At 47.1% G+C, this 26,228-nt stretch overlaps 1 protein-coding gene across 1 annotated transcript; it reads right to left on the reverse strand.

The window, feature by feature from the left end:
• Positions 1-415: 415 nt before the first annotated feature.
• On the reverse strand, positions 416-1,258 carry LOC311608346 (immunoglobulin omega chain-like). Its single transcript, XM_084800804.1, has 2 exons — positions 983-1,258; positions 416-895 (listed from the first exon to the last, which is right to left on the reverse strand). Exons 1-2 carry the CDS (start codon positions 1,026-1,028, stop codon positions 492-494), a joined length of 450 nt encoding a protein of 149 aa, XP_084656930.1. The 5' UTR covers positions 1,029-1,258; the 3' UTR covers positions 416-491.
• Between the last annotated feature and the right edge of the window lie 24,970 nt (positions 1,259-26,228).

Consider the following 26,228-nt stretch of genomic DNA (forward strand, 5'->3'; position numbering starts at 1 on the left):
GAGGTCTGTCCAGCCCAAAACATCACTAGTACCAATGAGGGGAACCTGCTCTAGACCTGTCACTTGGCACCTGCTCTCCCGCAAAGTGGAGGCCCAGTGATGGTGCTAGCTGAGCTCCTTTATTCCGTGACTGTGGAGACCACAATGGTGCTGTCCTTGACAAGGAGGTCCCCCGCCAAGACGGTTCTGTCATCCACTGCCCATGATCATAATGAGCGGGGCTCAGGCAAATGCTGTTCATGGTGCCTGACCGGACTAGTCGGTTTTCAGGGACTTTGACCTAGCCAGTCCTTAAGTTGGTTCTGAGATAACAAACCAGCCAAGCCAAACTCAGAAAAACAGCTTTAATTCTATAATTCAGCGTCTGATGGGGCTCAGAGCAACACTACAACACAAGGAAAAGCTGGGTGGCTCCATCCTCTTGGCTGTGCGAAGCCCCGAGCTCTACCCCTCCTCTAGCCTAGCCAAGCCAAGCAAACTCCGTCTTCACTTCAGGGTCTGGATGTCCCAGAGCCTGGGATCCCGAATCTGTAAGCTACTTTTCTCTTCCCCGCTGCCTCGCCATCCCTTTCTCCTTTTCCTCCCTCCGGAGCCCCGCAGTAATACACAGCCTCGTCCTCAGGCTGCAGTTCAGAGATGCTGAGATACCCCAGGTTCCCGGCCACGTATTTGGATCCGGAGAAGCGAGGGGGGACCTTGGGACCCTGGAGCTTGTCTAAGTGTGAGAAGTATCTCAGCAGGAACCTGGGAGGGTGGCCCGGCTTCTGCTGGTACCAGTAAATGCTGTAAATGCCGATGTTATGGTTTCTGCTCAGGGTACAGGTGAGGCGGATGGTGGTTCCCAGGGAGGAAGAGGCTGACGGTGGCTGATGCAGCATCGGCTGAGGGCCACAGCCTGGGAAGATAGGAACAAGCCCGTCACTGAGGCAGAGCGCGGCAAGAGAAGAGGCAAGGAGGCTCTGAGCCCCAAGGGTTCCCTTACCTGTGAGCCGGGCCAACAGCATGAGCAGGACAGGAGTCCAGACCATGGCTTGAGACCTGCAGCCCCTGCCACCCAGAGCCACTGCTCCTGGGGCCCTGGTCAGCTGGGAAGCGCTCTCCTCCCTCTTTGAGGAGAGGCTCCTTGCACTCCTGGTTCCTACTCACCCCCCTCCCAGGCCTTCTGGGCTCTGCAATGTCACTTACCAGAATGGTCTAATGGCAGCCTTTGTGGCTCTGGGTTTGACCCGTGGAAGCATTCCGAGAGGAAACACCTGCTAGAAACCCACGCGCCAGAACCCAGGAGCTGGCTGGTGGGCCATCTCCCTGAGGGAGAGTCACCTCAGCTCCCCCGTGAGAAGCTGGGCCCCACGGAAACAGATTTCCTGTTCACACTTAAATGCCTGGTGAACTGGGCCGAGAGGATACATGCTCAGGGTAGTAAAAAAACACCTCTTCCTTGGGGTTCTCAGGAAGAGAAGGGTGTTCTGACCCCTTCTAAGCTCCAGAAGACCCTTCAACCCGGATCTTACCCACCAAGGACAAAGTGGCTTTAAAATGAAAAGGTAGCAGGGGACTACACATGTGCCTGCTACAGACTAAAGTGTACGTCATTGTCACATTGAAGCTATGTTCTCCAATGTGCCTGTATGTGTAGATAGGAGCTATGGGGAGTAGTTAGGGCGGGGGGGGGGGGGGACCTGAGTCAGTTAACTGGCATCCTATGGGTGCAGAGACACTGAACAGGGATGAGAAATATTAAGAGAAGGCCTCATCTGTACACCAAGCCATCTTGAGTGAGATCCTTCTGCTAGCACACCCAGGAGGAACCTGCTGATGGCCTGTTTTGGGGCTTCCAGCCTTCAGCGATAAGAAAGAATTAATTTCTGTTGCTTAAGCCACTCAGCATGCAGGGCCTTATCCCCTGCAGCCTTGGGAGACTGAATGCAGAAGTGGGACATGATGCCATTCAATTGAGTATCAAATAGACAACAGAAATTCATATTCTGCACATCTCAAAGCTGCAAAGTCCAAGTTCAGAGCTTTGACCCAGTCTGTCTGCTGACGGCTTGTTTTCTGGCTTCTCATCCCTGCATCCAGCAGCCCACCCATGCATTCGGCTTGTGTTTGTAAAAGGTGCTTATACTGCCTGGCTCCCACAAAGAGCCTCAAATCCTAAGGGTCAGACTGGAGATGGACCCACTTGTCAACATCAACACTTCAGCCATCCCTGTGGGCCCCTCTCACCACTGACACAGTCAGAGCTTTCTGATCCCGATGATTCTCAGAGAGGAAATGTGGCTGAGACAATAGAGGAGCTGAGAACCACACTCGACTGTAGAGACACCCTGCTCTCAACTTTGTTTTTGCACACTTAACCTCCTCTTCTAGGAACCTTATATCACCCACCTGCAAAGATTGGCTTCTAGTGGACACTGAAAGAACCAGCCCCCTTAAGGACCTCCATTAAGGCCAAAGTCTGGGAAAATGTAAAAGTCGGCCTACCCAGTCCTCCCCTAAAGACCCCCATTAAGGCCAAAGCATGTAAATTTCTAGAGGGTCCAGCTTGAACCAAGGACAGACAGATATCAGATCATTGTGTGAGTGTGGCAGGGACAAGAAAAACCTTGAGGAGTCCAACTTGACTCAAGGCCTCAGTCTGTGCTCAGGGTCCAGCTGGACTCAAGGACAACCAGCTGTGTTTAAAATTTCCACTACCCCTCCCCAACTAAAAAAGTCCCTAAACGCCCCCTGTGACTGCTTCAACCAATCTTTCTCATAGGTCAGCTTGCCCCTCCACCCATTATCCAACCACAAAATGCCAAGACTTGTAACTCCCTGCTTGCAGCTTTTCTGTCCAAATGCCAACCAATCACATACGGTAAAACACATTTCTTTGTCTAAAACCTATAAAAGGCTTGTGCCTCTGTTTCTCGGGATCTGCAGCTTGAAAGAGCTGGACAGACTCCATTGCGATGGCTCAATAAATTCCTATGCATTTGCATCGACAATGGACTCCGTCTCTTAGTGGGGACTCCGGGAATAGACTAGAGATCTCTCTAGAGGTCTCAGTCTTACAACACCACATATGAGAGGGAATGTTTGGAGCCTCCTAGACCCTACTGGAGATGGTCCTGGCCCCTAGAACATTTGGGGCTGGGAAGGGCTCACACTGTTGAATGGTGCTTTCTCTTGGCCCTGTAACCTTATCCCAACCTCAGGCATGCCCTCATCCAGCGTCTGACAGGTAAGACAGCTTGATGCAGTTGACATATTTTTCTTCTGGGATGTATACAACCTTTCTTTGGACCAAAACAAAGTCGTTGAGCACAGTGATAGACTTCAAGGTCTACAAGACTTCATGGTTACCATAAACTCAGTCAATCCTTCTGCCTAGTTTGCAGATACTTTATAGACTGTTTTTTTTTTACCACTGTTGTATGACAGTACCCTGTGAGTTGATACATTCCATCCCTCAGGGAAGCTCCTTAAGTCACATGATGTTATAAAGGGAGGCCCCTTAAGACTCAGGAAGTAAACAACTCAGAAGCTTCAGGAAGTCCCTGAAACTAACCAGACTCACTAGGCCCCTCCATCCTCAAACTTACATAAACAGTAAGGACTGTTGAGAAACACTCAGGCCAACAGAGATACCTGGAAGAGGCCAAGATCAGTAAGAGAGGCCTTCTTCAGTCTTTCGATCTGCCTACAAGTTGTTCAGTGAGCTATGATGCTTAACATTACATTTAAGGTTTTAATTACCGTGCTTAAGATATATATGTGTAGCCAGGTGCAGTGGCGCACGCCTATAATCCCAGCACTCGGGAGGCAGAGGCAGGTGGATCGCTGTGAGTTCAAGGCCAGCCTGGTCTACAAAGTGGGTCCAGGACAGCCAAGGCTACACAGAGAAACCCTGTCTCACAAAACCAAAATAAATAAATAAATAAATAAATGTGTATGTCTTTCAAGCCTCAAGGGGCTTACAGGGACTCTCAGGATGCCGGAGACCCTCGTTTGAGTCTGAAAGGACTGGGTCCAGAAATAGGGCAGCCATTAAGTTGTAAGGTTTTGTCTGTCTGTCTTATGCTGTATGAATTGATATGTTACTTCTTGTTTTTTAAAATAATATTAAAACAATGGGTCAAAAATCTCCAACTCAGAAACCCCTGCTGACCCTGTGAGTTAAGGTTGTGGGTTCTGTTTTCGTTTACTCCATCCCTTGTATCTGTTTCTGGGCTCTCATTCATCTTTCCCAGGTTTGAATGTGAGAGCCAAACCAAGCAAGTGAAAGAGAGTATGAGTGTGCGACAGCTGGACAGCTGTGGCACTTCCTTGCAAGCGCTTGTCTCAGCTCACTCTTGCAGCAGCCCTATCTACAGCCAGGCCAGGAACTCCGGCACACTCCCCTCCCGCCTGGCATAGCTGGGCTGAGGTGATACAGGCACCTGTAACCCCCAACTCTGGGCAGCCCTTGCACTCCCACCTCATTAATTACCAAATCCACCACTGGCCGTGCGTGGCCTTGCTAGGAACCTTCCCCATGCTCTGTTTTAATTAAACAGATTTCCCTGATCCACACCAGCTCTCTACTAGATGTCACATAGAAAACTGAGCCTGTGTCTTGAGTGGATGTAGCAACTGTCAATAAAGTGATGTTTAGCCAATCAGCTGGGCAGAAGGACAGGCAGCGGGAAGCAGGACTTCCTGGAGAGGGGGCGGAGCCAAAATTGACAGTTGAGAGGAAGAAGATAGTTGACATGGCAGAGGGAGAGAAGCGCCAAGGATCAGATTAGCAAGTGCTTGGAATATATGTATGTTATGAGGTTTAGAGTAGTTTGTTTTTATTTACAAGTAGATTAGAATCAGTTTAGATTCTGCCTGGCACGTAGTGCTAACAGCTTTAAAGTACATTTTAGACTCTGTGCCAGTTATGGCTTCGTAGGCTTAACCAATACAAATTACTGTAACAGCGACCCATGCCTCTAATCTTAGCACTTGGGAGGCAGGCAGAACTCTGTGAGTTCAAGGCCAGCCTGGCCTACAGAGTGAGTTCCATCCAGAGCAAAGAAACCCTGTTTCAAAAAAGCAAAAATAAAATAAGAAAAAAAAAAGAGAAAAGAAAAAAGAAAAAGGATCCTGGTTGGGGGAGGGGCCTCAGGGGCACACCATCCCCGCAGCTGCTGTCACTATAGCCCATGCCCTCACTTGCCACGGCTGTTTTGATGCCAAGGCTCAGATTGTTCCATCTCTGAGCCTTCTTTTTTCTCAGCTTGCTCTGGACTCGGTTTTCCAGGGATTCGGATGTCTTTTAAGTCATTGTCGTGTGGTGGTTTCAATAGTTATGGCCCCCATAGACTCATGTCTTTGAATACTTGGACCATAGGGAGTGGCACTACTAGGAGTTGTGGTCTTGTTGGAGTAGGTGTGGCCATGTTGAAGGACGTGTGTCGCTGTGGGCTTGGGCTTTGAGGTCTTATATATGCTCAACCTACACCCAGTGTGGCAAACAGTTGTTTCTGCTGCATGAGGATCCAGATGTACAGCTCCCAGCTCCTCCAGCACCGTGTCTGCCTGCATGCTGCCATGCCGATGATGGACTAAACCTCTGAAACTGCAAGTTAGCCTGAATGAAATGTTTTCCTTTAAAAGAGTTGTCATGGTAATAGCATCCCTTCTCAGCAATAAGAACCCTAACTAAGACAGTCACGGTGAATCTCTGAGTGACCTCAGACCTACAACAGACCCACCACCCATGCTGAAGTGGACTCTGGTGACTATAAGTAACCCCAATAAAACGGATTGGTTCCCCAAGTTGGACGTTGGTGGTTTCCTTGCTTTGGGCTGTTGTGCTCTCTGTCTGGGATGAGTAAACATATGTTTGTGTCTCCCCAGAAAGAGAGTCACACAACAATTACCTCCTGCTTCGTGACAAGCCACCCCAAAACACTGCAGTTACAAACAACGATAGATCAATTCTGTGGGCTGCACAGCAGCCTCCTGGCTCCACCTGTGATCATGTGTGGTCAGTGGTGGCTGCAGCAAGTGCTCTGCAAGGTCCCAACTCGTAGCTCAGCCTTCTCCATGCAGCTCTGATCTCAGCAGGACCTTCCCACCCCATCTAAGTGCCCTGCGCTCCCCAGTTTTCTCCTGTGTATCTTTCTTTTCCCTTTCCTTTCTATGGAGGATCTCTGAAGGCTTTGCCTCGCCTTTTCCTTCCCTTCTGGCTCTTCTTGCACGGTGCCAGCCACACCGGCCCGAGCCATCTGCCACCATCCCCTGAGCCTTCCAGGACAAGGCTCCTGAGCCTCCAGTGTCACATGACAAGCTACAGTGATGAACAGCAGTAAACAAGGGTTTAGTTTTGGCTTCTGGATTCAGAGATTCCAGTGCGGAGTTACCTGTTCCTGGAACAAGACAGCATGACACAACAGAAGTGGGGGCCGGAAGAAACCCATTCACCAATGACATCTGAGACAAAAAGGAGAAAGGCCCAGGGACCCAGCACCCCTTCAAGGACTTAACACCAGTGACCTAACTTCCTTCCCTTAGGCCCCACATCTTAAATGTCCACCGACTCCCAAAAAATGCCACAGGCTGGTGAGCAGAACGCATGGCCCTTGGGGGACACTTAAGATCCAAACCGTTAGCAGCAGTTTCACCTGACTGCCTCAAGTATATATCCAAACAATGGGGAAACAATTCAAGAATCCCCAACACTGTATGCAATTGATTTAAAGCAAGCAAGAAATAAACCCTTTCCAATACTGTCAGCAGACGGACCTCTTTCATCTCGTCCTGCACACGCAACCTTGCTGCACGCACACTCTGTCTTAAAACCCTGGGCCTTTCCTTCTGCAGCTGGGTCCCAGTTTGGTGTGCTTTCCCTCGCCATGCTGCACTCCTGAAATTCCTGCATGGCCTCTTCAGCAGCTGCTTTGCTGCCACACAGAGCCAGCACCGAGGTATGGCAAGGATTGTATGACGTGATGCTAATAAACTGGGGAACCCTGACACCCCCTGTGACCCAAGGTTCCCCTGGATAGAGACCAGATGCCTGTCACAGGCTAATGACTTCTTTCAGAAGCAGCTCAGAGAATTCTCCAAAGGGCGGCTCATACAGAAACATGGGACAAAGAGAACGATGTCCAGGATGTTAATTTGAGGGTCACATCCTAAGCATCAATACTGAAGCATACTTTCCCTCCTACACCATGTGTTTAACTCTTTGCCTCTTTTTGTTGCCATGGAGACTTGACTGCTCTATGTCTATTGCACTGGCTGAAGTTCCCCCAACAATACTGATGCTAAGAGTGGTTGTTCCTGATCTCATCCTTAAAAACACCCCTAGCTGCCCTCCTCTACCTGTTTGCAAGTCTCTGTTCAGAGTAACATGGCCCTTGTCCCCTTCTGCAGTCACCACCTCTAGCTTTTATTGGTTGTATTTTCCCATGTATCCCTGCCACATACTTACCTACTTTCCCCTTGAGAACAAGTTTTGGATTCATTTTTAAGGTGTATTACTTATTTGTGTGTGTTCGTGTGTGTGTGTGTGTGTGTGTGTGTGTGTGTGTGTGTGTGTGTGTGTGTGTGTATAAGTGTTGGTGTGTGTTCCTGCATGGACGTATGTGTAAGTTCATGAGCTATGAGTTCATAAGTACTCTCCGCCACATTTTCTGGGACACAGTCTCTCACTGAGGCTGGAACTCAGGGCTTCTGCTAGAATGACTAGCCAACGACCTGTGGGGATCCTCTGTCCCCACACCCCCCGCCTGGGGTTACAGACACTTAGGGACATGCCCTTCATTTTATTTGGGAATTGGGGGGGGGTTGTTTTGGTTTGTTTTGGTTTTTCGAGACAGGGTTTCTCTGTATAACAGCCCTGGCTTTGTAGACCAGGCTGGCCTCAAACTCACAGCACTCCACCTGCCTCTGCCTCCCCAGAGCTGGTGTTAAAGACATGCGCCACGGTGCCCAGCCTTACATGGGAATTTGAATTTGGGTCTTCATGCTTGAGTTTGCCATCCACTAAGTCATCTCCCTAAGCCATTAGCCTGTTTCTCTTTTTAAAAATTTTTGTTTTCATTTAAAATATATTACATTTCATTAATTCTTTGAGAATTCCATGCATATAAACAATGTGTTTTGATCCTATTCATAACCCCCCCCACACACCCCAGAACCAGTTTGTGCTATCCGTATACTCATGGATGTGAAGCCACACACTAAAGCATGGTCAACCACCAAGGGCCACACCCTTAAAGAAAACAGGCTCTCCCTCCCCATCAGCTGTCAATAGCTCCTCAGCTAGAGGCAGGGATTCATGTGCCCTGCCCCAATCCATTCCGGACTCTTGACCGATTGACCTTGTGCTGGCAACCACAGCTAGTCAGAGTGTAATACTGTTTCCCCATGGTCCTCCCTGAGCTCTGGCTCTGATCCTCTTGCTGGCCCTCTTTCCACAATAGTATCTGAGCCTTGCGGGAAGAGAGGTGTGGTACACACATATGCCCTGTTTATGGCTGAGCACTACAGTCTCTTTTGGCCAGCTGCGAAATTCTGCATTAACTACCATACACTACACAAATAAACTGCTCTAATGAGGTCTGAAATGAATATAGAGATATGCGTTTAGTGGACATTGCGATGCTCTGTCCATTTATATAATAACAATAAGTTAATCCCTGTGAGCTATCCATCAATGAATCCTTGGTCAGACTTACAGCATCAAGCATGCATTTCCTCCTTCAATCTAATCAGAGAGTGCTTGGTAACCCCTATAACATTTTTGCCAATGTTGTATCCCTGGGCATAGCTTGTCATGAGCTGTTAATGTAGCCTGTAAGGTCTGAAGATGAGTGATATTACTAATGACTTTTCTCCCCTAGAAACCTGCATAGTACTTTCCAGTAACATAAAAGCTAACTGACTTAGTTTGCTTTTTGTTGCTGTGATAAAAACACTGACCAAAACCAACCTGGAGAGGAAAGAGTTTATTCGCCTTACACTTGCCTGCCACACAGTTCATGCGGGGAAGTAAGGGCAGGGTCCCACAAGAACCCGGAAGCAGGAACTGACGCTGAGGCCATGAAGGAGTGCTGCTTGCTGGCTTGTTCCTTCAGCTAGCGTTTACAGCTCTCAGGATCACCTTCCCAAGGGTGGTATAGCCCCGGTGGGCTGTGCCTTCCCACATCAATCATAAGCCAAGAAAATGCCAACACAGAGTTGCCTGCAGGCCAATCTGATGGGGAGCCCCATGAGTCTAACTTGTGTCAGGTTGGCAGAGACACTAACTAACCAACACACGAGCCATAAGAAAGAAAGCTCCCTGGGCAGTACCAGCTTAATTTCTCCATGTCCTGTGGACCATGTTGTACCTTCAGCATTAAGATCTTACTGTCAGATTTTAGTGGGAAGCTAAGGACAACAGCAGTAGCCTGTGCTGTTTGGGGAACTCCAGAACACACTGATTCCCAACTTGAGGCAGTATCCCCCATGTAGTACTAGACTCTTTCATAAGTGTGTTGTTAAATTATTAAAATACGAGTTCTTTCTGTATTCTGAATATGCCACTTGTCAGCTGTGCTTTCTCAAGTTGGTAGCTTGCTCTTCATGTTTCTAATGGTAGCTTGCTTAGTCTGACATCTCTGTTGCTTAAGGGAAGAGCTGAGCCTAGGTGAGGCTACAGATGTGTTTTTCACAGTTCCAGAATCTTTGAACTGCAAGTTCCTGGTGCCAGCATGCTTGCATCGGTTACAGGCCAGGTCTCCAGGACATTGCCTTGCTTCTGCTCCTCAAGAGGCAAAGAATCGTATGCCTTACAGAGAAGGGAGTAAGAACCCAAGCTCCATCAACAAGCCTTTTATAACACCCTTGATCCTCTACAGAGATGGCGTCTTCGTGACCCAAATAACTCCCCAAAATGCCTCCCTCCCAACCCTGTTGTGTTGAGGGTTCCACATGAGTTTTAGAGGAGACAAAAAAATTCTGATTGTGCCCCACAGGGTATAGAAGGGTAAAAAAATTTAAGTTTGGGTAAAGCTCAACTTACTTGTTTATCTCCTCCTGGTTAGTTTTTGCCAACTTGACACAACCTATAGACTTCTGGGAAGAGGGGATGTCAACTGAGGACTTGCCTTCCCCAGACTGGCCTGTGGGACATTCTCTTAGTTAATGCTTGATGTGTGAGGGCCTGCTTCCTGTGAAGGGTGCCAACCCTGGGGCTGGTGTAAAAAAGGCTGGCTGAGTGGGCCATGGAAATGAACAAATAGTTCCTGCTCTGACTTCCCCTCACTGTGGACTGTACTCAGAAGCTGAAAAAGACCTTTCTTCCTCAGTCGTGGTGTTCAACACAGCAACAGAAATAAACCAGGGATAGGCGATACCTGGGAAACCTCGGCTACTGACTGGAGTACTTTTCTGGATTCTGTTTGACCTGAGAGGTGGATTTCTGTAGCTTACAAGAATCCTTTTAAATGTACAAAAAGAGATAACTTTTAGGCAAGCTAGCATCATCATTGTTTGCAATCTGTAGTGAGATGCACACTGTAGGAAAAGGCAGTAGGCGCATAGCACAGCAGAGGTGGGGGAGAAACTTTGTGCCGAAAGCACAAATACTCTGAGGTGAGCTTAGGGAAGGCCGAAGCCTTATGGAACTTTCCGACACCTGTGGAACAGTAGCCTGGGGAGGACGGAAACCTCCTGTAGAGCAGAAGAGCAAAGGCTCACTTGGTCCTGATTGTCAGGGTCAGTTGCACACCATGAAAGAGTGGCTCCTTCCCTCTGTTCAGAAGACTGGGCACATATAATTTAAGTACAATGAGAAACAGTTTAAGTAAAAGACAAACCAAAGGAAATTTAAATTTTTGAGTTTGGAAATATGAAAGTGGATCATACAGTGGAATGTTTTTACCATAGTTAGATTAATAAATTAAAGCTCCAGTGATTGGTGTCAACGCTCTTAACAGTTAATACAAGAATAGCAGCACATAGCAACAGGAAGAAATAAAACATAGACATTTTGACCTTTACAACTTCCATTTACCCACCTAAAACACTTTCTTAGACCTTCTAGCATTCATAAAACACCTTCTTGGGCCTTCTAACATTTATAACTTGCATGTACAACATTAAAACACCTTCTTGGACCTTATAACATTCATAACTTGCCTTTACCAACCTTAAAATGTCTTCTTAGACCCTTTAACATTCACAAAGCACCTTCTTCTTAGACACTCAAATATCTCCTTAGAAGCTCCCTTTTTTAGCTTTAACTTCTGAATAGGTAAAATTGCTGTAAGCAGTCACTGTCCTTTAGCTAAGAAGGACATGGGAAGGCATCTGAAGCCTGTTACGAGCCACCAATTTTAATAATTTAAAAAATAAGATGCCAGGCAACAGATATTATATGGAGACTTTTATTATGAGCATGGGGAGAGAAGGAATGGGGGAAGGGGTGCCCCAGATAGAGAGACGGAGACAGAGACAGAGGAAGAGAGATAGAGGGAGAGATGAGGTGAGAGGGGTAAGAGGCGAGAGAGGGAGGAGGGCCTGTCCTTTTATATACTGAGTAGGGCCACGCCCAGAGGCAGGAAGGCTGTGACATCACAGGTAGGCAGAGTGGGGCAGAATCTGAACAATAGCCATTCTGGCTGAGGTAAGATGGACCCCCAAAGTACTTTTAGTTCATATTCCATAGATGGCTAAGAATGTTGAATACTTTCTAAGGTATTTATTGGCTATTGGTATTTCTTTTCTTTTTCTCCTTCTTCTTCTCCTTCTTCTTCTCCTTCTCCTTCTCCTTCTCCTTCTCCTTCTCCTTCTCCTTCTCCTTCTCCTTCTTCTTCTTCTTCTTCTTCTTCTTCTTCTTCTTCTTTTCTTCAAGATAAGGTTTCTGTGTAGCCTTGGCCTTTCTGGACTTGCTTTGTAAACCAAACCAGGCTGGCCTTGAACTCACAGAGATCGGCCTGTCTCTGCCTCCCCGAGTGCTGGGATTTCAGGGATGCACCATAGCACCCAACTCTACTTGTATTTCTTCTTTTAAAAACTATTTAATTAGTCAGTGCCTTTATTGATTGGATAGTTTGGAGTTTTCTTGATTAATTTTTGTATTACTTTACATATATTCTAGACAAAACCCTCTGTGATGTTTGGTTTGCCAAGGTTCTCGCCATACTCTGGAGATTGCTGTCTGCCTTTTCATTTCATACGACCCCGTTTCCTGTACTTTGGGGGTGCTTTTCAGAAAACCCTCATCCATGCTGTACCTGGAAGTGTTTTTAGCCGTATTGTCCTGTAGTAGTTTCAAAGCTTCAGGTTTTAAACTCTTTGGTCCATTTGAATGGTGTGGCCAGATTTAGAGCTTGAATTGAGGCCAGATATAGTCAAGTTGACAAGCTGTGATTAGCTGTCACAGCTACTCTGTGATACATAACTACATATGCATAAATTATCATAAATAAATTCATATACACAGACTACCATAAACAGACATATACATAGACTACCATAAATAGACATATACACAGGCTACCATAAATAAACTCATATACACAGACTACGATAAATATATCTATTTTTTTAAAGAACCCTTTTGTCTATCAAAAGATATTTTCATGCTGGCTGTGTTGTGATTAATTTAAAAGTATGTGTTTATTATTAGGCTAATTATTATTATGGTAGTATTTTCTAACCTACTGTCAATCAGTGAAAACACAGGTGTGGCAGATATTAACCTTCTCAGGCTACCTCCCATCCATGGTCCCCAATACTTGTTAATGGTCTCCATCTCCATCCACGCTGACCTAGCCATGTTCTCCTTCCCCATGCTAACCTGTCTCCTCCTATCCTCTTGTCTTCCTCCTCCTCCTCCTCCTCCTCTTCCCTCATGGTCTCCCTTTCCCAAGATCCTTTCTGTCCTCAGAGCCCTGGAACCTTGGCCACACCTATCCCATTTGTCTGCAGGTGTGTCTGCTTCTTATTGATCAGACAGGAGTCAGTTTTTAGGCAAGGTTATAAGCATCATTTTGGGGTCCGTGAGTCTGCTCATTTGGGCAGCAACCAGATCCTTGTGAGCCAATAATTAGCATCAGAACACAAAGCACCAGACCAACCCCCAGCATGGATGGATCCATAGATTAGTGGTGGAATGAATGCTAGCGTAGGAGACATTTTCCCGAGAACAGCACCTAAGAGGCCAATGGCACAGTTTCATCAGTCATTAGGGAAATGCAAATCAAAACCACAGTGAGAGGAGCTGGGGAGATGGCTCATCAGTAACGAGTATTTGCTGCTCCTACAGAGGACAAGAGTTTGATTGCCAACTGCTCACAATTGCCTGGAACTCCAGCTCCAGGGGAGCTGACACCTCTGGCATTTGTAGACACCAGATCTTATATGCACTCCCCCCCAGACACACAGATACACACATACATACTCACAGACAAACAGACACACACACACACACACACACACACATATACACACACACAGATACAAACACTATTTAAAGTAAAATAAATCTAAAAAATAATTTCACTTTAAAAACCACAACGAGATATCATTTCACATTAACTGGACTGACTGTACTAATTTAAAAAAAAATGAAATAATGACAGGGAAGGCAGGAGCATTAGGAATTCAAGGCCAGACTAGGTGGTATGAGACCTGGTCTCACAAGAAAAAAGAAGGATGGAAGAAAGAAGATAGAGGGGAAAGGAAATTGCCTTGCATGATAAAGAGGTCCAAGTGGGCCATGAGCATCTGGAACACGGAACAGCATCATTTTGGACTGGGTGTCAGGCAGCTACAGAGGAGAACAGATGTGGGACGGTATCTCCTCCAGCCTTTCTTTATTCCAGCCTTCTGAAAGATGGGGTGTCTGTCAAGCAGGTGGAAGGGTGTGCTGTGAGAGGCTGTTGCTACCTGGAGGGATTAGCACCCTGAAAGTGCACTGAGCGCTCTGTCGTGGCAAGCAGGGAAGACCGTGCCTGCTCCCTCTACTGTTCAAAGCTGGTATTTCCCTCAGCTCTCAGTGGCAGGGCTCCCCCTTGTGGTCTAAAGTCTTAAAAGAACCAAGCCATTTTATCACACTTCACTGTTCAGCTGGTACATCATCCTCTGTTCAGCTGGTACATCATCCTAGTACATACTCTGAGAGGATGTGTGTGTGTGTGTGTGTGTGTGTGTGTGTGTGTGTGTGTGTGTGTGTGTGTGTGTGTGTGTGTGTGTGTGTGTGTGTGTGTGTGTGTGTGTGTGTGTGTGTGTGTGTGTGTGTGTGTGCTGCCGCAACTTTGGTGGAATTGCTGGTCTGCTGAAATCCTGCCGACTGTGCCAGGGGGAATGGCTCCCCACAAGGTCTACTTCTCCTACTCCCATAAATCTCCTTTCTCTCCTATCTAGGGTAGGTGGGTTGGAAAGGAGGTATAAGCATTTAAAGAACCCCAAATAAAGTAGGGCTGGAAAAGGCGAAGCCTACAGAGGGAGAGCTAACTGCTTTTCCACAGCTCAGCTCTCCAGCTCTGCTCCTGACCACGCCTCTCCATCCTCTGTGACCCCGATGGCCTCCCCTTCCTGTTCTCTACCTGTGACTACAGCGCCCCCTTATCCATACTCAGGCGGCTGCTTGCTCACAAACTCACTTGGGAACTTCATGCAAGAAATTCAAGAAACAATTAAAATCTATATCCTCTCATTCAAAAGCCTTTCTTACTAACTCTAGGTTTGCATGCTTTTTATTTAATTTTTGTTACATTTATTTCTTGGGTCGGAGTGCTGTTTACATCCGTGTACCCTGCACCTGCATCAGTCGGTTCTCTCCGCCCACCATGTGTGTTCCAGGGAATTGAACTCGAGCTGCCGTGCCCAGCAGCAAATGCCTTCATGTGCTGAGCCATCTTGCCAGGCCCAGGCTTACTTCGTTTTTAAAATCATGTCTGTTATTTTTTAAGATTACAATCATTTTCCATCCATCTCCTCCCTTCAAATACTGCCATATACTTTTCCTTACTCTTTCAAATTCATTTTCACTAAATTTTGTTACAAATCTATGTGTGTGTGTGCATGTGTGTGCATCTGTGTGTATGCGCATGTGTATGTCTGTGTGTGTGCATGTGTCTATGTGTGTGTATGTGTCTGTGTGTCTGTGTGTCTGTGTCTGTATGTCTGTATGTGTGTCTGTGTGTATGTGTGTGTATGTGTGTGTATGTGTATGTGTGTGTGTCTGTGTCTGTATGTGTCTGTGTGTGTGTGTGTGTGTGTGTGTGTGTGTATGTATGAAAGTGTCAAAGAACACTGATTGCATTCATTTTAAAAATCAATTCCAGTTGAGTGGTGGTAGCACATGTTTTTAATCCTAGCACTCGGGAGGCACAGGCAGGCAGATCTCTGAGTTCAAGGCCAGGCGGATCTATGGAGTGAGTTCCAGGACAGCCAAGGTTACACAGAGAAACTTTGTCTCAAAAACAAAATCACCTCCAGTCTTACAAACATGTTCACCACCATACCTGAGGCTCGCTGTTCCCAATACAACAGACACAAAGGTGGCATGGCTAGGTAAGTTGACTTCCTTTAAGGCAAGAGTCTCCTTATGTTCAAAAGGAAATCAGGTCACATAGCCTAAGCAAGGTTACTCTTCAATACACTGTGACTCTGTAATACAGTTCCCAGCCATAAAAGAATTTTCATTGCTACTTCATAACTGCAATTTTGCTACTGTTGTGAATTGTAACATAAATATCTTTGTTTTCCAATGGGTCTAGGTGACCCCCGTGAAAGGGTTGAGAAACATTGTTCTAGCATTTTCCAGTAGTACAAGCCTACCTGCACTGTCATTAAGGACCCACTCCCCTTGCTGCCAATAAACTGTCCTCAACTTCCCTCCTGCAACTGTGTCTAAATTCCTTTATCTATGTACAGAGGAGACTCTGCCCCATGCCCTGCACCACTTCCCACAATTTCTGGAGGACAGCTGCCCCCACCACAGCCTTGAGACACCATCAGACAGTGTCTCTATTGTCCTCAGCCCTGTCCAAGACTGCGAGGCACACAGCTTGGAGGGCAGGCAAGGCCAGCAAGGGAACAACACCCCCCACCCAGGAAATGGCTTCCGCCCTGAACGTGTGATCCCTTTAGCTAGCCTCTCCCTGCTCCTTACCAGCCTGGTGCTTTAAGCCCCCGGGTTCCAAGTCCTGTGTACTCTCCTGTGGTTTACCTGTTTGCCTTCTGTCCACTTTTAAAATTTTAAAAATTTTATCATTACATCTTAATAAACATTTGGAAGCAGCATTGGAGGAAAGATGATGCTGTTTGAATATTTATTATAATCACTTTCAGACGTAGCCCTTGTGGCTATTTATAGTCTACATCTAAAAAAAAAACAAAAACAAACAAACAAACCAACCAATAACAACAAACTCCACAGGGGCTAGGAAGAGTCTGTTAAATTCTAATGGGATCTGTATCCAAGTTTATGGACACCAGACAACTCTCCAGGCACAGCATAGGACTGCAGTCAGTGGCGGGGGGGGGGGGGGGGGGGGGGGGAGGCCGGGGGGGAGAACACAGATGGGGGAGCTTGTCTCCTGGTTTCTTTGTTACCGCTGGGCTAATCATTGTGTCTGCTCTAACTGATTGTCTGTAGCTGCCTCCCGGTGGGCACACTCCTATTGAAAGCGAAAGCGTACAGGCAGGGGCATGCTGCTTTTAGGTTGAGGTTAGAGCTTCATTACACAGACTTCTGGGGAAAAGTGTGTCCCCAGGTAATCTTAGCTGGGGCACTCTATTGACTCAGACAGCAGGGGACAGCAGGTGGAAATCTGCTTCTGCCCCTAAACCTGCCTGGATATGTGTATATGTCCCAGGGCTCTGGGCTTTCAGGGGCTGCTACAATGTCAGACAGTGTGTCTGCTCCCGTGGATGACCTGTGCACTCTGCCGTTCCACACCCGTCCCTCAGCCCAGCACCTGTGTACACGCTTGCCTTGAGGGTGGCACTTCTGTGTCTCATGCTGCCACTGGGTACACAGGTCACTTAAAAGGGCTGTGGGGCTTCCTCTGATTCCAGACACCTTCAAGATTTGAAGGTGAAATATTTAAATTTATTTATTTTTGTGATGTACCCAGTGTTCTGCCTGCATGTGCACCTGCTCACCAGAAGAGGGCATCAGATCACATTATAGATGGTTGTGAGCCACCATGTGGTTGCTGGAACTTGAACTCAGGTCCTCTGGAAGAGCAGACAGTGCTCTTAACCTCTGCACCATCTCTCCAGGCCTGAAGGTGAAAATTAGTGCCTGAGATGGACATCGGCTGTGAGGCCTCTGTGGAGCTTTTCTCTGTCAATTCACTGTTGAGGAATACTTGGTAAAATCTATAAATCACTACTCCTGGTACCAAGTGCAAAGTGAGCAGCACTGGTCATCTTACCTGCTGCTGTGGGGACATCTGTGCTCTGTGTATTAATGGCTTTCTGCAGTTGGTGAGTATCAGTAGGTGAGTCACCATGATTGGTGAGTGTCAGTAGGTGAGTCACTGTGGTTGGTGAGTGTCAGTAGGTGACTCACTGTGATTGGATAAGGACACTGTAACCAGATATTTGTTGCTTACTTCAGAGTACGGTTCTCAGCTCCTATCCTAGGGCTCTGGTTGCATATAACAGCCCTGTGTACTATGTGACAGTAGCAGCACCCTCTGCTAGCACAAGGCTTCGGAATGCTCCTGCATTGTCTAGAGAGACATGTAGACTCTATTTTCCATGAACAATAGCTTAGCAGAGCAAAGATAACAACTTGTTCACTTCTTCAAGTACCTATTTGGAGCTCGGTATGGAGGCTCACGTCTTTTATCTCATCACTTGGGATACAGAGGTAAGTGCATCTTGTGAGTTCAAGGACAGTCAGGACAGTCAGGTTCACTTAAAGAGAACTTGCCTCAAAAAACAACTGTTGGATGATTATTATTATTTAATATTGATTTATAATTTTAGTACAATCAGTGGTTACTCCTTAGCCAGATATATACCCAAATACCCACACACAGAGACTAGGATATGCTTAATTAGCCTAGAGCACAGCACTGTGCAATAATTACTCCATCCTAAACCTCCAAGCTAGTATAGCTTCCTCCCATTCAGGTTTCCCACATTATACTTGCTTTTTACCCATCTCCTGGGTCGAGTTCGTTCCTTCTGGTGTTTCCTGGTCCTCTCCATCTGCAACCCTTCCTTCCTGCTCTTTCTCCTCCCCTCACCAGACCAGGATGTCCTACCCTATTCTCTATCTTGCTCAACATTGGCTAGTTGGCTTTTATTGGCAATATAGAGAACAGATGGTGACATGTTCACACAAAGGAGACAGCAGACACTTAGAATAAACATCAAAATGCAATGTCCGGATCGAATCCAGATAGTGGGGTAGAGAAATTAGCATTTGAATGAACAAGGGTAAACTGTACACAGCCCACAAGAGCAATACATCAACAGCAAACAAACAATCAAGTGCTTGTTTCGGGTGCTGTAGTACCTACTTGGAGTACAGGTGGACAGGGATTGCCAAAGCGAAGATGAGCCTGCATCTCTTCTGATGTGAGAGATGGGAAGAGTTCCTCAGCACTGAGGCCCTCGGAGGTGCTCTCTCTCTGCCTTGAGAGAAGATCTCATTTTCCATGTCTGCTCCAGAGCATCATTGAGGAGTCCTCCCTCATCATCCCCCTCCCTCCTTCCCCTCTTCTCCCTCCTCTCCCTCCTCCTCTCTCCTCCTCCCCTCCTCCTCCCTTATCATTCCCCTCCTCCCTCTTCCTCCCCCTTCTCCTCCCCCCTCCTCCCTTCCTCTTCCCTCTTCCTCCTTTCTCTTCCTCTCTCCTCCCCCCTCCTCCTCCTTCCCCCTCCTCCCTCCTCCCTCATCTTTCCCCCTCCTCCTCCCTCCTCCCTTTCTCCTCCTCTTTCTTCTTTCCTTCTCCTCATACCCCCTCCTTCTTTCCTCTCCTCCTCCCTCTCCTCCTCCTCCCCCTCCTCTTCCTCCTCTTGATTTATTTATTTTTATTGCACACATACAAGTGTTCTGCCTACATGCATGCAGTGCCTGTGGAGGCCAGAAGAGGACTTCAGATCCTCTGGGACTAAAGCTATAGGCAGCCGTGGGCCACATGTGGATGATGAGAACTCAGATCCTTTGCCAGAGCCGCAAGATTTCTTAGCTGCTGTAACATCTTTCCAGCCGACCCACTGCTTTTTAACTTTAAGGATAAGTCCTTTATCCCACTGTACAGGAGGCTAAGGCCGGGGGATCAAGAGTTCCAGGTTGGCCTGGAGTACATAGCAAGACACTAATATTAAAAACTATATGTATTTTAAAATGAAGTATTGAATCAGCCAAAAACATCGAGTGCATTCAACTCCTTCCCAATCTTAGATGGCACAGGAAGCACTGCGGAAACATGGGATTTCAAGATGTTCTGATCTCTGTCACAGCCTTTGTAACAGTCAGACACCTGCTCCACAGTCACCCCGGGATCACCTCGCCTGACCCCACCTTCAGCTGCTCCCCACCCCGGTCCCATCACTTCCACTTGAGCTTTAGGCCACAGCTGACCTCTTGTCTCACAGCCCGTGTCACTCTGTCCTCCTCTGGGGAGCCTGTGGTGCTCCTCCTGCCATGGCACACACTCTTCTGAAACCACAGTGCTCCGGGCAGAGCTCTTTGCTGCTGAGGGACTCTGCAGACTAAGTACATGTTAAACGGAGAGCGATGGTGGACAAAGCACTCCGAGTGCAGCTGGCACACAGCCAGGCCGACTCTGCAGTGGGAGAGGCCGGATGAGAGGGAACTGTGGGGGAGGGAGGGCCACGAATCAGGCCCTGGGAGGTCAGAAAGCATCTTCACCACAGGGGCCCGTCCTGCGCTGCCACTTCAAATCGAGCCACAGAAGCTGGTCTGTGTTGGTCTGTACTGCGCTCACAGCCTAACCCTGCTGGGAAGACTTAATTGTGAGATTAATTGTTAAATCTGGAGAGGCTTTTAAGGGCTTTGAAACTGTAGGAAGAGGCGTGGGGACTTTCATTTCACTTTCAAACTTAGAAACCGCATGTGGTAGATTATGTGATATGTAATTGCTTCGTGTATTTAATAGGATCTTAAGCTATGACTTGTGATAGTGTGCCAAGATGGCACTGCCCATGGCCGCTGGGATATTCTGGTACGCTCTCTGGCACATCCTTCTTAAAATGGCATTGGCTTGTGGGCACTCTTCCTGAGCACTGCTGCTTCTGCTTGCACAGGGGACAAAAATCTCATGCAGCTGAAGGTAGCCTGGGTTGCCAGTGGTTGGTAGAAAGCTTGGAAGATCCTATAAGAGGGAAGTTTCTAAATTTTTGGTGAATTTCAAACTCAACATACACCCGTCATCACAGAAAGTCAAAACATTAAAAGCAAGAAATTTAAAAATTAGCCAGAGAGAAGGTAGATTGCCCACAAACTAGTATGAACCATATTGACAATTTATTTAGCAGCTTTGATGAAAGCCAAAGAGTATTATTATTGAATAGTCGCATTGCTTTCTACAAATACATACAATTAAATAGCACACACACACACACACACACACACACACACACACACACACACCTCCCTAAGAGAGGACTAGAGAGATGGCTCAGTGGTTAAGAGTGTACACTCACTGCTCTTCCAAGGGATCTGAGTTCAATCCCCAGCACCCATGTGAGGCAGTTCACAATTGTCTATAATTCCAGCTCCAGGAGAACCAAAGCCTCCTTCTGGCCCCTCAGACACCTCCATACAAACGGCAGGCAGGCAGGCAGGCGTACAGGCACACCTACATACACATAAATATAACATTCAAATAACTACGTCCTAAGTAATAGGGGCTGGAGAAACAGCTCGGCAGTTAAGAGTGCTCGCTGCTCTACCAGAGGACCCAGATTTGGTCTCCGGTACCCATGGTATCACACAACTGCTTGTGACGTCCGCTGCCCTTTGGGGGCATGAAACACACATAACATACATTTACACAATCAAATACACACGATTTGTAGAATTAAAGCAAGGGACACAGTAGTGGCTGGCACTACAACTTCACAGTACTTTTAAAACGTAACTGTGGAGTTAGGGTTGTAGCTGGGTTTTTGGCTACTGCGTGGGCTCCTTTTTTCTTCCACCTTCTCCATTCCTTCACTTCTTCCTCTCAAGTCCCGAACACTGTGTAGGAGAAAGAAAAAGAACAGATAGAGGGGAAAGAAGGGGCCGCTATTGATAGACTGCTCCCTGCTGATTAGCTCGATCGTTGCCATCTTCTCTCTTTGCACATCACCACTTGACAAATCACAACCAACAACAGCATCCAACCACCGAGCAGCCCCTCGCTTATCGCCGGGGCCCTAGGAATTATATACAGTCTAAAACTCCAGAATTCCAAATGTCGCACACTTGCAGAAATTGTTTGCAACTGGCAAAACCACACCACTGGGGCTGGAGAGATGGCTCAGAGGTTAAGAGCGCTGACTGCTCTTCCAGAGGTCCTGAGTTCAATTCCCAGCATCCACATGGTGGCTCACAACCATCTATAATGAGATCTGGTGCCCTCTTCTGGTGTGCAGGTGCACATGTAGATAGAGCACTGATATACATAAAGTAAATAAAATCTTTTTAAAAAAGGAAAAAACCACGCCACTGCTAGAGCACGAAGCAAATCATAGTCACCTGCCGTGAAGCAGACTCCCATCCCCACACCTGGGATTAAAACAAAAAACACAGTCCCATAATGTTAATCCTGTTTTTTTTTTTTTAAAGAACCTGAAATTCTCATTACATAGAATTATGTGTTTTAGGGGCGGTAAGTGCAGTTCAACAGTAGAGTACGTATCTAGCCTGTGTGATACCCCAGGTACCAGCCTCAACACTTCCGAATAATATTTTTAGTTTTTATTAGCATATATTAATTATACATAATAATGTATCTTGTAGTGGTTTGAGTAGGAATGGCCCTGCAGACTCGTGTGTTTGAATGTTTGGTCACAGGGAGTGGCATCTTAGGAGGAACTGTGTAACTGAGGGGGCAGGCTTTGAGTCTCAGAAGCTGAAGCTGTGCCCGGTCTCTGCCTGCTGCCTGCACATGGAGAGGTGATGACGATGTGGAACCCTCAGCTGCCTCTCCCGCGCCACCGTGCCTCCCACCATGCTCTCCCGCGCCACCGTGCCTCCCACCATGATGACAGTGAACTACGCCTCTGAACCGTACGCCAGCCCCAGTTAAACGCTTTCCTTCATAAGAGTTGCCTTGGCCACGGTGTCTCTTCACAGCAATAAAACCCTAACTTATTAGGCATTTCATACAAGTACATATTTTGATCACGCTGGCACCCTCCCCGTCACCCACGTTTATCCTCTTCCACCGCTGACGATTCCTTCTCACTTAGTTCCCTTCTGCTTTCATGGCGACTGTTTTGGTTAATTTTGGTTTTGGTGACCCAGTGACTTTCACTGGGGTTGCTCAGCAGGAAGACAAGTAAGGAGTCATTTACGGGGACATGGGCCACTAAGGGCTGGCCACACCGTTGAGGACAGTCTCCTCCCACTTCCAGCAATGTTAACTACCTCGCAAGACCCTCCCCATTCCATGACAGACAGTGGGTGGGCCCAGTCTTGTGTAGGTCTTGTACAGGTGATCACAGCTGCTAAGGATCCAGCATGAGACGGCCATGCCATGCCCAGAAGACAGCACTTCATGGCAGTGCACCTCCTCTCTGGCTCTTACATTCTTCCCGCCCCCTGTTCTGCAGAATTCCGAAGATCTCCAGAGTTTGGATGAGACAGTGTAGATGCCTGACCTAGGGCTGAGCGCCCAGCAGACACCTTTTCTCCTCACACTGGCCAGTTGGGACCCTTTTCAGACAATTCTGCCATCTCAGAGAGAAGCTGCCCTGGCCGAGCAGGCTTGTCTTAGTTGTCAGCTTGTTTGGCGCTGGAAACAGCTAAGAGAATGTTGAGTCTGTGATGGTGGTGGTTCCTGGGAGAGTGAATGGACGGGCAAGACCTTTCCTGGGGTGCACAGTGCCTTCTAGCTGCAGCCCTCATACAAAGAGGTCTGAGAGGAAGTCAGGGCTGCTTTTGCCTGCCTGCCTTCACTCCTTGCTGTTGAGTGCATCTACCATGTTTCTGCAGCTGCCACCACTGCCAACTTTTGGTGATACTGGAACCCAGCTTCTTCAGCCTTCTGGTGTGGACTGGAACCCTACTGAAACACATTGGGTCATCAAAACCAAAATAAAATAAAATAACCAAAAAGTCACCACGAGTAGAAGGAAACTAACTGAGAAGGGATTGTCGGTGGTGGGAGAGGATTAAAAGAGGGTGATGGAGAGGTGGAGACCAAATGGCCAAAGTAAGAGCATGTGTGAAATGGCGTAATGAGAACACTAATGTCTCCAGAAATCCCCCAGGCCTTCAGCAGGTTGGAACTGCCGAGACATCAGTCTCATTGGCTACAAAGCCACTGTTACAGGCTTACCCAACCTATATCATGAAGGCAATCTAATAAACCCCTCTCGTAATATGTATTCACACTATGAGGTCTGGTCCTCTGCAGAGCCCCGACTGCTTCATTGGCCGGCGCCCACAGCAGCACCAACCTACAGATAAATGTTGAGGGCTGGAGAGATGTCTCAGTGGGTAAGAGCAGTGGCTGCTCTTCCAGAGGTCCTGAGTTCAATTCCCAGGACCACATGGCGGCTCACGGCCATCTGTAATGAGACCTGGCGCCCTCTTCTGGCGTGTTGCCATGCATGCCAGCAGAGCAATGTATAAATAATAAATAAATCCTTTATTAAAAAAAAAACATAAATGTTGAGAGGACAACTGGAAGAGCACACTGCATCCATTCAGCAAAACACCAGCAGCAGCTTCCTCCCCGGCCATATACATTTGGCCAGGTTTACAGTACCAGCGTGAGTTTCCTTCTGTACAGAGCTCAAATACCCACCATGATTGATTCTCATGCAGACCCCATCGTACAGTGTTTACATATATTTGCATAAGTGAGTGAGCGTAGATACACACTATGGGACCAGAAAGGAGGCCATGCGACAGCAAGGACAGCTGAGGAAGAAGCAGGGAATATAACATGAAAGTGAAAGGGGCCAATGGGCGGAGGGTGAGAGGGCACAGGAGGAGCAAAGGGAGGGATACAAGGGAAGAAGACGATTAGCAAAAACTAATTTTGCTTGAAAAATGCCACAATGAAACCCAGTGTTCTGCATGCTAATTAAGCTTTTTTTTTTACATTTATTTTATTTTTATATTATGTGTATGAGTGTTTTGCCTGAATGAAGGTGCAACAAGAAGATCAGGAGGAGGGCACCGCACCCCTTGGAATTACAGTTACAGACCCTTGTGAGCCAGCACGTGGGTCCTGTGAACCAAAGCCAAGTCCTTTGAAAGAGCAGCAAGTGCTCTTAGCGGCTGACCCATCTCTCCAGCACTGGATTCAATTATTTCTAAATCATAAACAAACATGCGCACAAATAAATATAACTCATCACATGAGTGGATGCAAGCAGAAACCACACGACCATTTCAAAGACTTAGAGAAAGCTGTTGACAACACACAACATCTCTTCTTGATTAAAAAAAAAATCCTGAAGAAAATGGGAATAGAAAGAGTACGTCTCAACAAACGAAGGCAAAATACAACAAACATACAGCCAACATTATACTAAGTGGAGAAATAATCAAAAGATTCCCACCAAAATCAAGAACAAGACAAGGTGTCCTCTTTCTCCAGACTCTCAAATATTTCTAGAAGCCTACTGTGGTGGATATAAACATGTTTTTGGTTTGATCCCAAGTGTGGGATGGGAAACAGATTTGTAAGAGAACGGGTGATGTTTGTCCACTGGAAGAGGAACCACCTCTTGCGGGGGCATGGTCTCTGCAGGATGCAAAATCAACATACCCGCATCAGCAGCCTGCCCATACACCAGTAGAACACCTCACACTTGGTGAGGGGGAAACTCAATAACACGCATGCTCACACACAGTCACGCACACTCACACACATGCTAAACCTTACCAAACACCTAACTGCTAAGTCAAAGATCTCTCCAAGGAAAGAGGAAGTGAAGAAGGCACTGGAAAATAGAAATATTTCCCATGCTTACTGGTCAGGAGAATCAACACTACCAAAAGACCAACTACAGACTGAGTGAATCACCACTGAGTTCCCAGTGCCATTCCTCACAGAAATAGAAAAACTCTTACCTAGTTTTGTTTCTTTGTTTTGTTTCTGAGGCAGGCTTTATGTAGCCCTGGTTGGCCTGGAATTTGTTATGTATATCAGGCTGACCACAGATCTCTGCCTCCTTAATACTGGGCTCATGGTGTGCCACCACACTCAGTGAAATACAAGGTAAGGTATCTTTGGGGTGGGGGGCGGGGTTGAAACATGGTTTGTCTGTGTAGCCCTAGATGTCCTGGAACTCGCTCTCTAGACCAGGCTGGCCTTAAACTCACAGAGGTACAGCTGCCGCTGCCTCCCGAGTGTTGGGCTTAAAGTGTGCCAGTACTGCAAGATAAGAGATCTTAAAATAGCCAGTAATGAGGGGGAAACTAAGGTTAGAGGTAGCATCACACTGATTTCCGGTTACACTACAGACGTGCAGTAACAAAACCTGCGTGACTGTGACACAAAACTCACATGCTGACCGGTGAAACCGAAGAGAATATCCAAACACAAACCCATGCAGCTTCAGCCGCCTGAGTTTTGAAGAAGGGAAACAAACAAACAAACAAACAAACAACTCCAAATGTAGATGTAGAGAAGCCAGTGACTCTGACGTTTCTTGATTTTTAAAAAAATTGATTGACATGTTGGAGAATGAATCTAGATTCTCTCTTGCCTCTAGTAAAAATAAAAAATAACTCCACATGGATCAAGGACATTGACACTGAGAGTCTGAAAGTGCGAACAGGGAAAGCAGGAAAACGCATTGCGATTCAGCCACAGGCAAGGGCTCGCTAAACAGGACACCAGTTTCTCCGAAAATACGGCCAATGGTGAACAGATGGGGCCTCGTGAAGCAGAAAAGGAACAACAAAGGGACAGTACTGCACAGGGACAGCCTACAGAGAGAGGGGTTCGCGTTCAAGAGGACCAACATCCATACAAAACACAAGGGGAAGAGTGGCTTCAGGCGAGCACACGCTACACAAGCACAAAGTCCTGGGTTCAAATCCCCACTACCCTGTA

This window comes from Acomys minous (assembly GCF_964271855.1).
Source record: "Acomys minous genome assembly, chromosome: 11".
NCBI classification, from domain to species: Eukaryota; Metazoa; Chordata; class Mammalia; order Rodentia; family Muridae; genus Acomys; species Acomys minous.

Coding starts and splice junctions, on each gene's coding strand:
- LOC311608346 (XM_084800804.1), bottom strand. CDS start 1,028: ATGGTCTGGACTCCTGTCCTGCTCATGCTGTTGGCCCGGCTCACAG. Junction 896..982: donor GCTGTTGGCCCGGCTCACAG/GTAAGGGAACCC, acceptor CTATCTTCCCAG/GCTGTGGCCCTCAGCCGATG.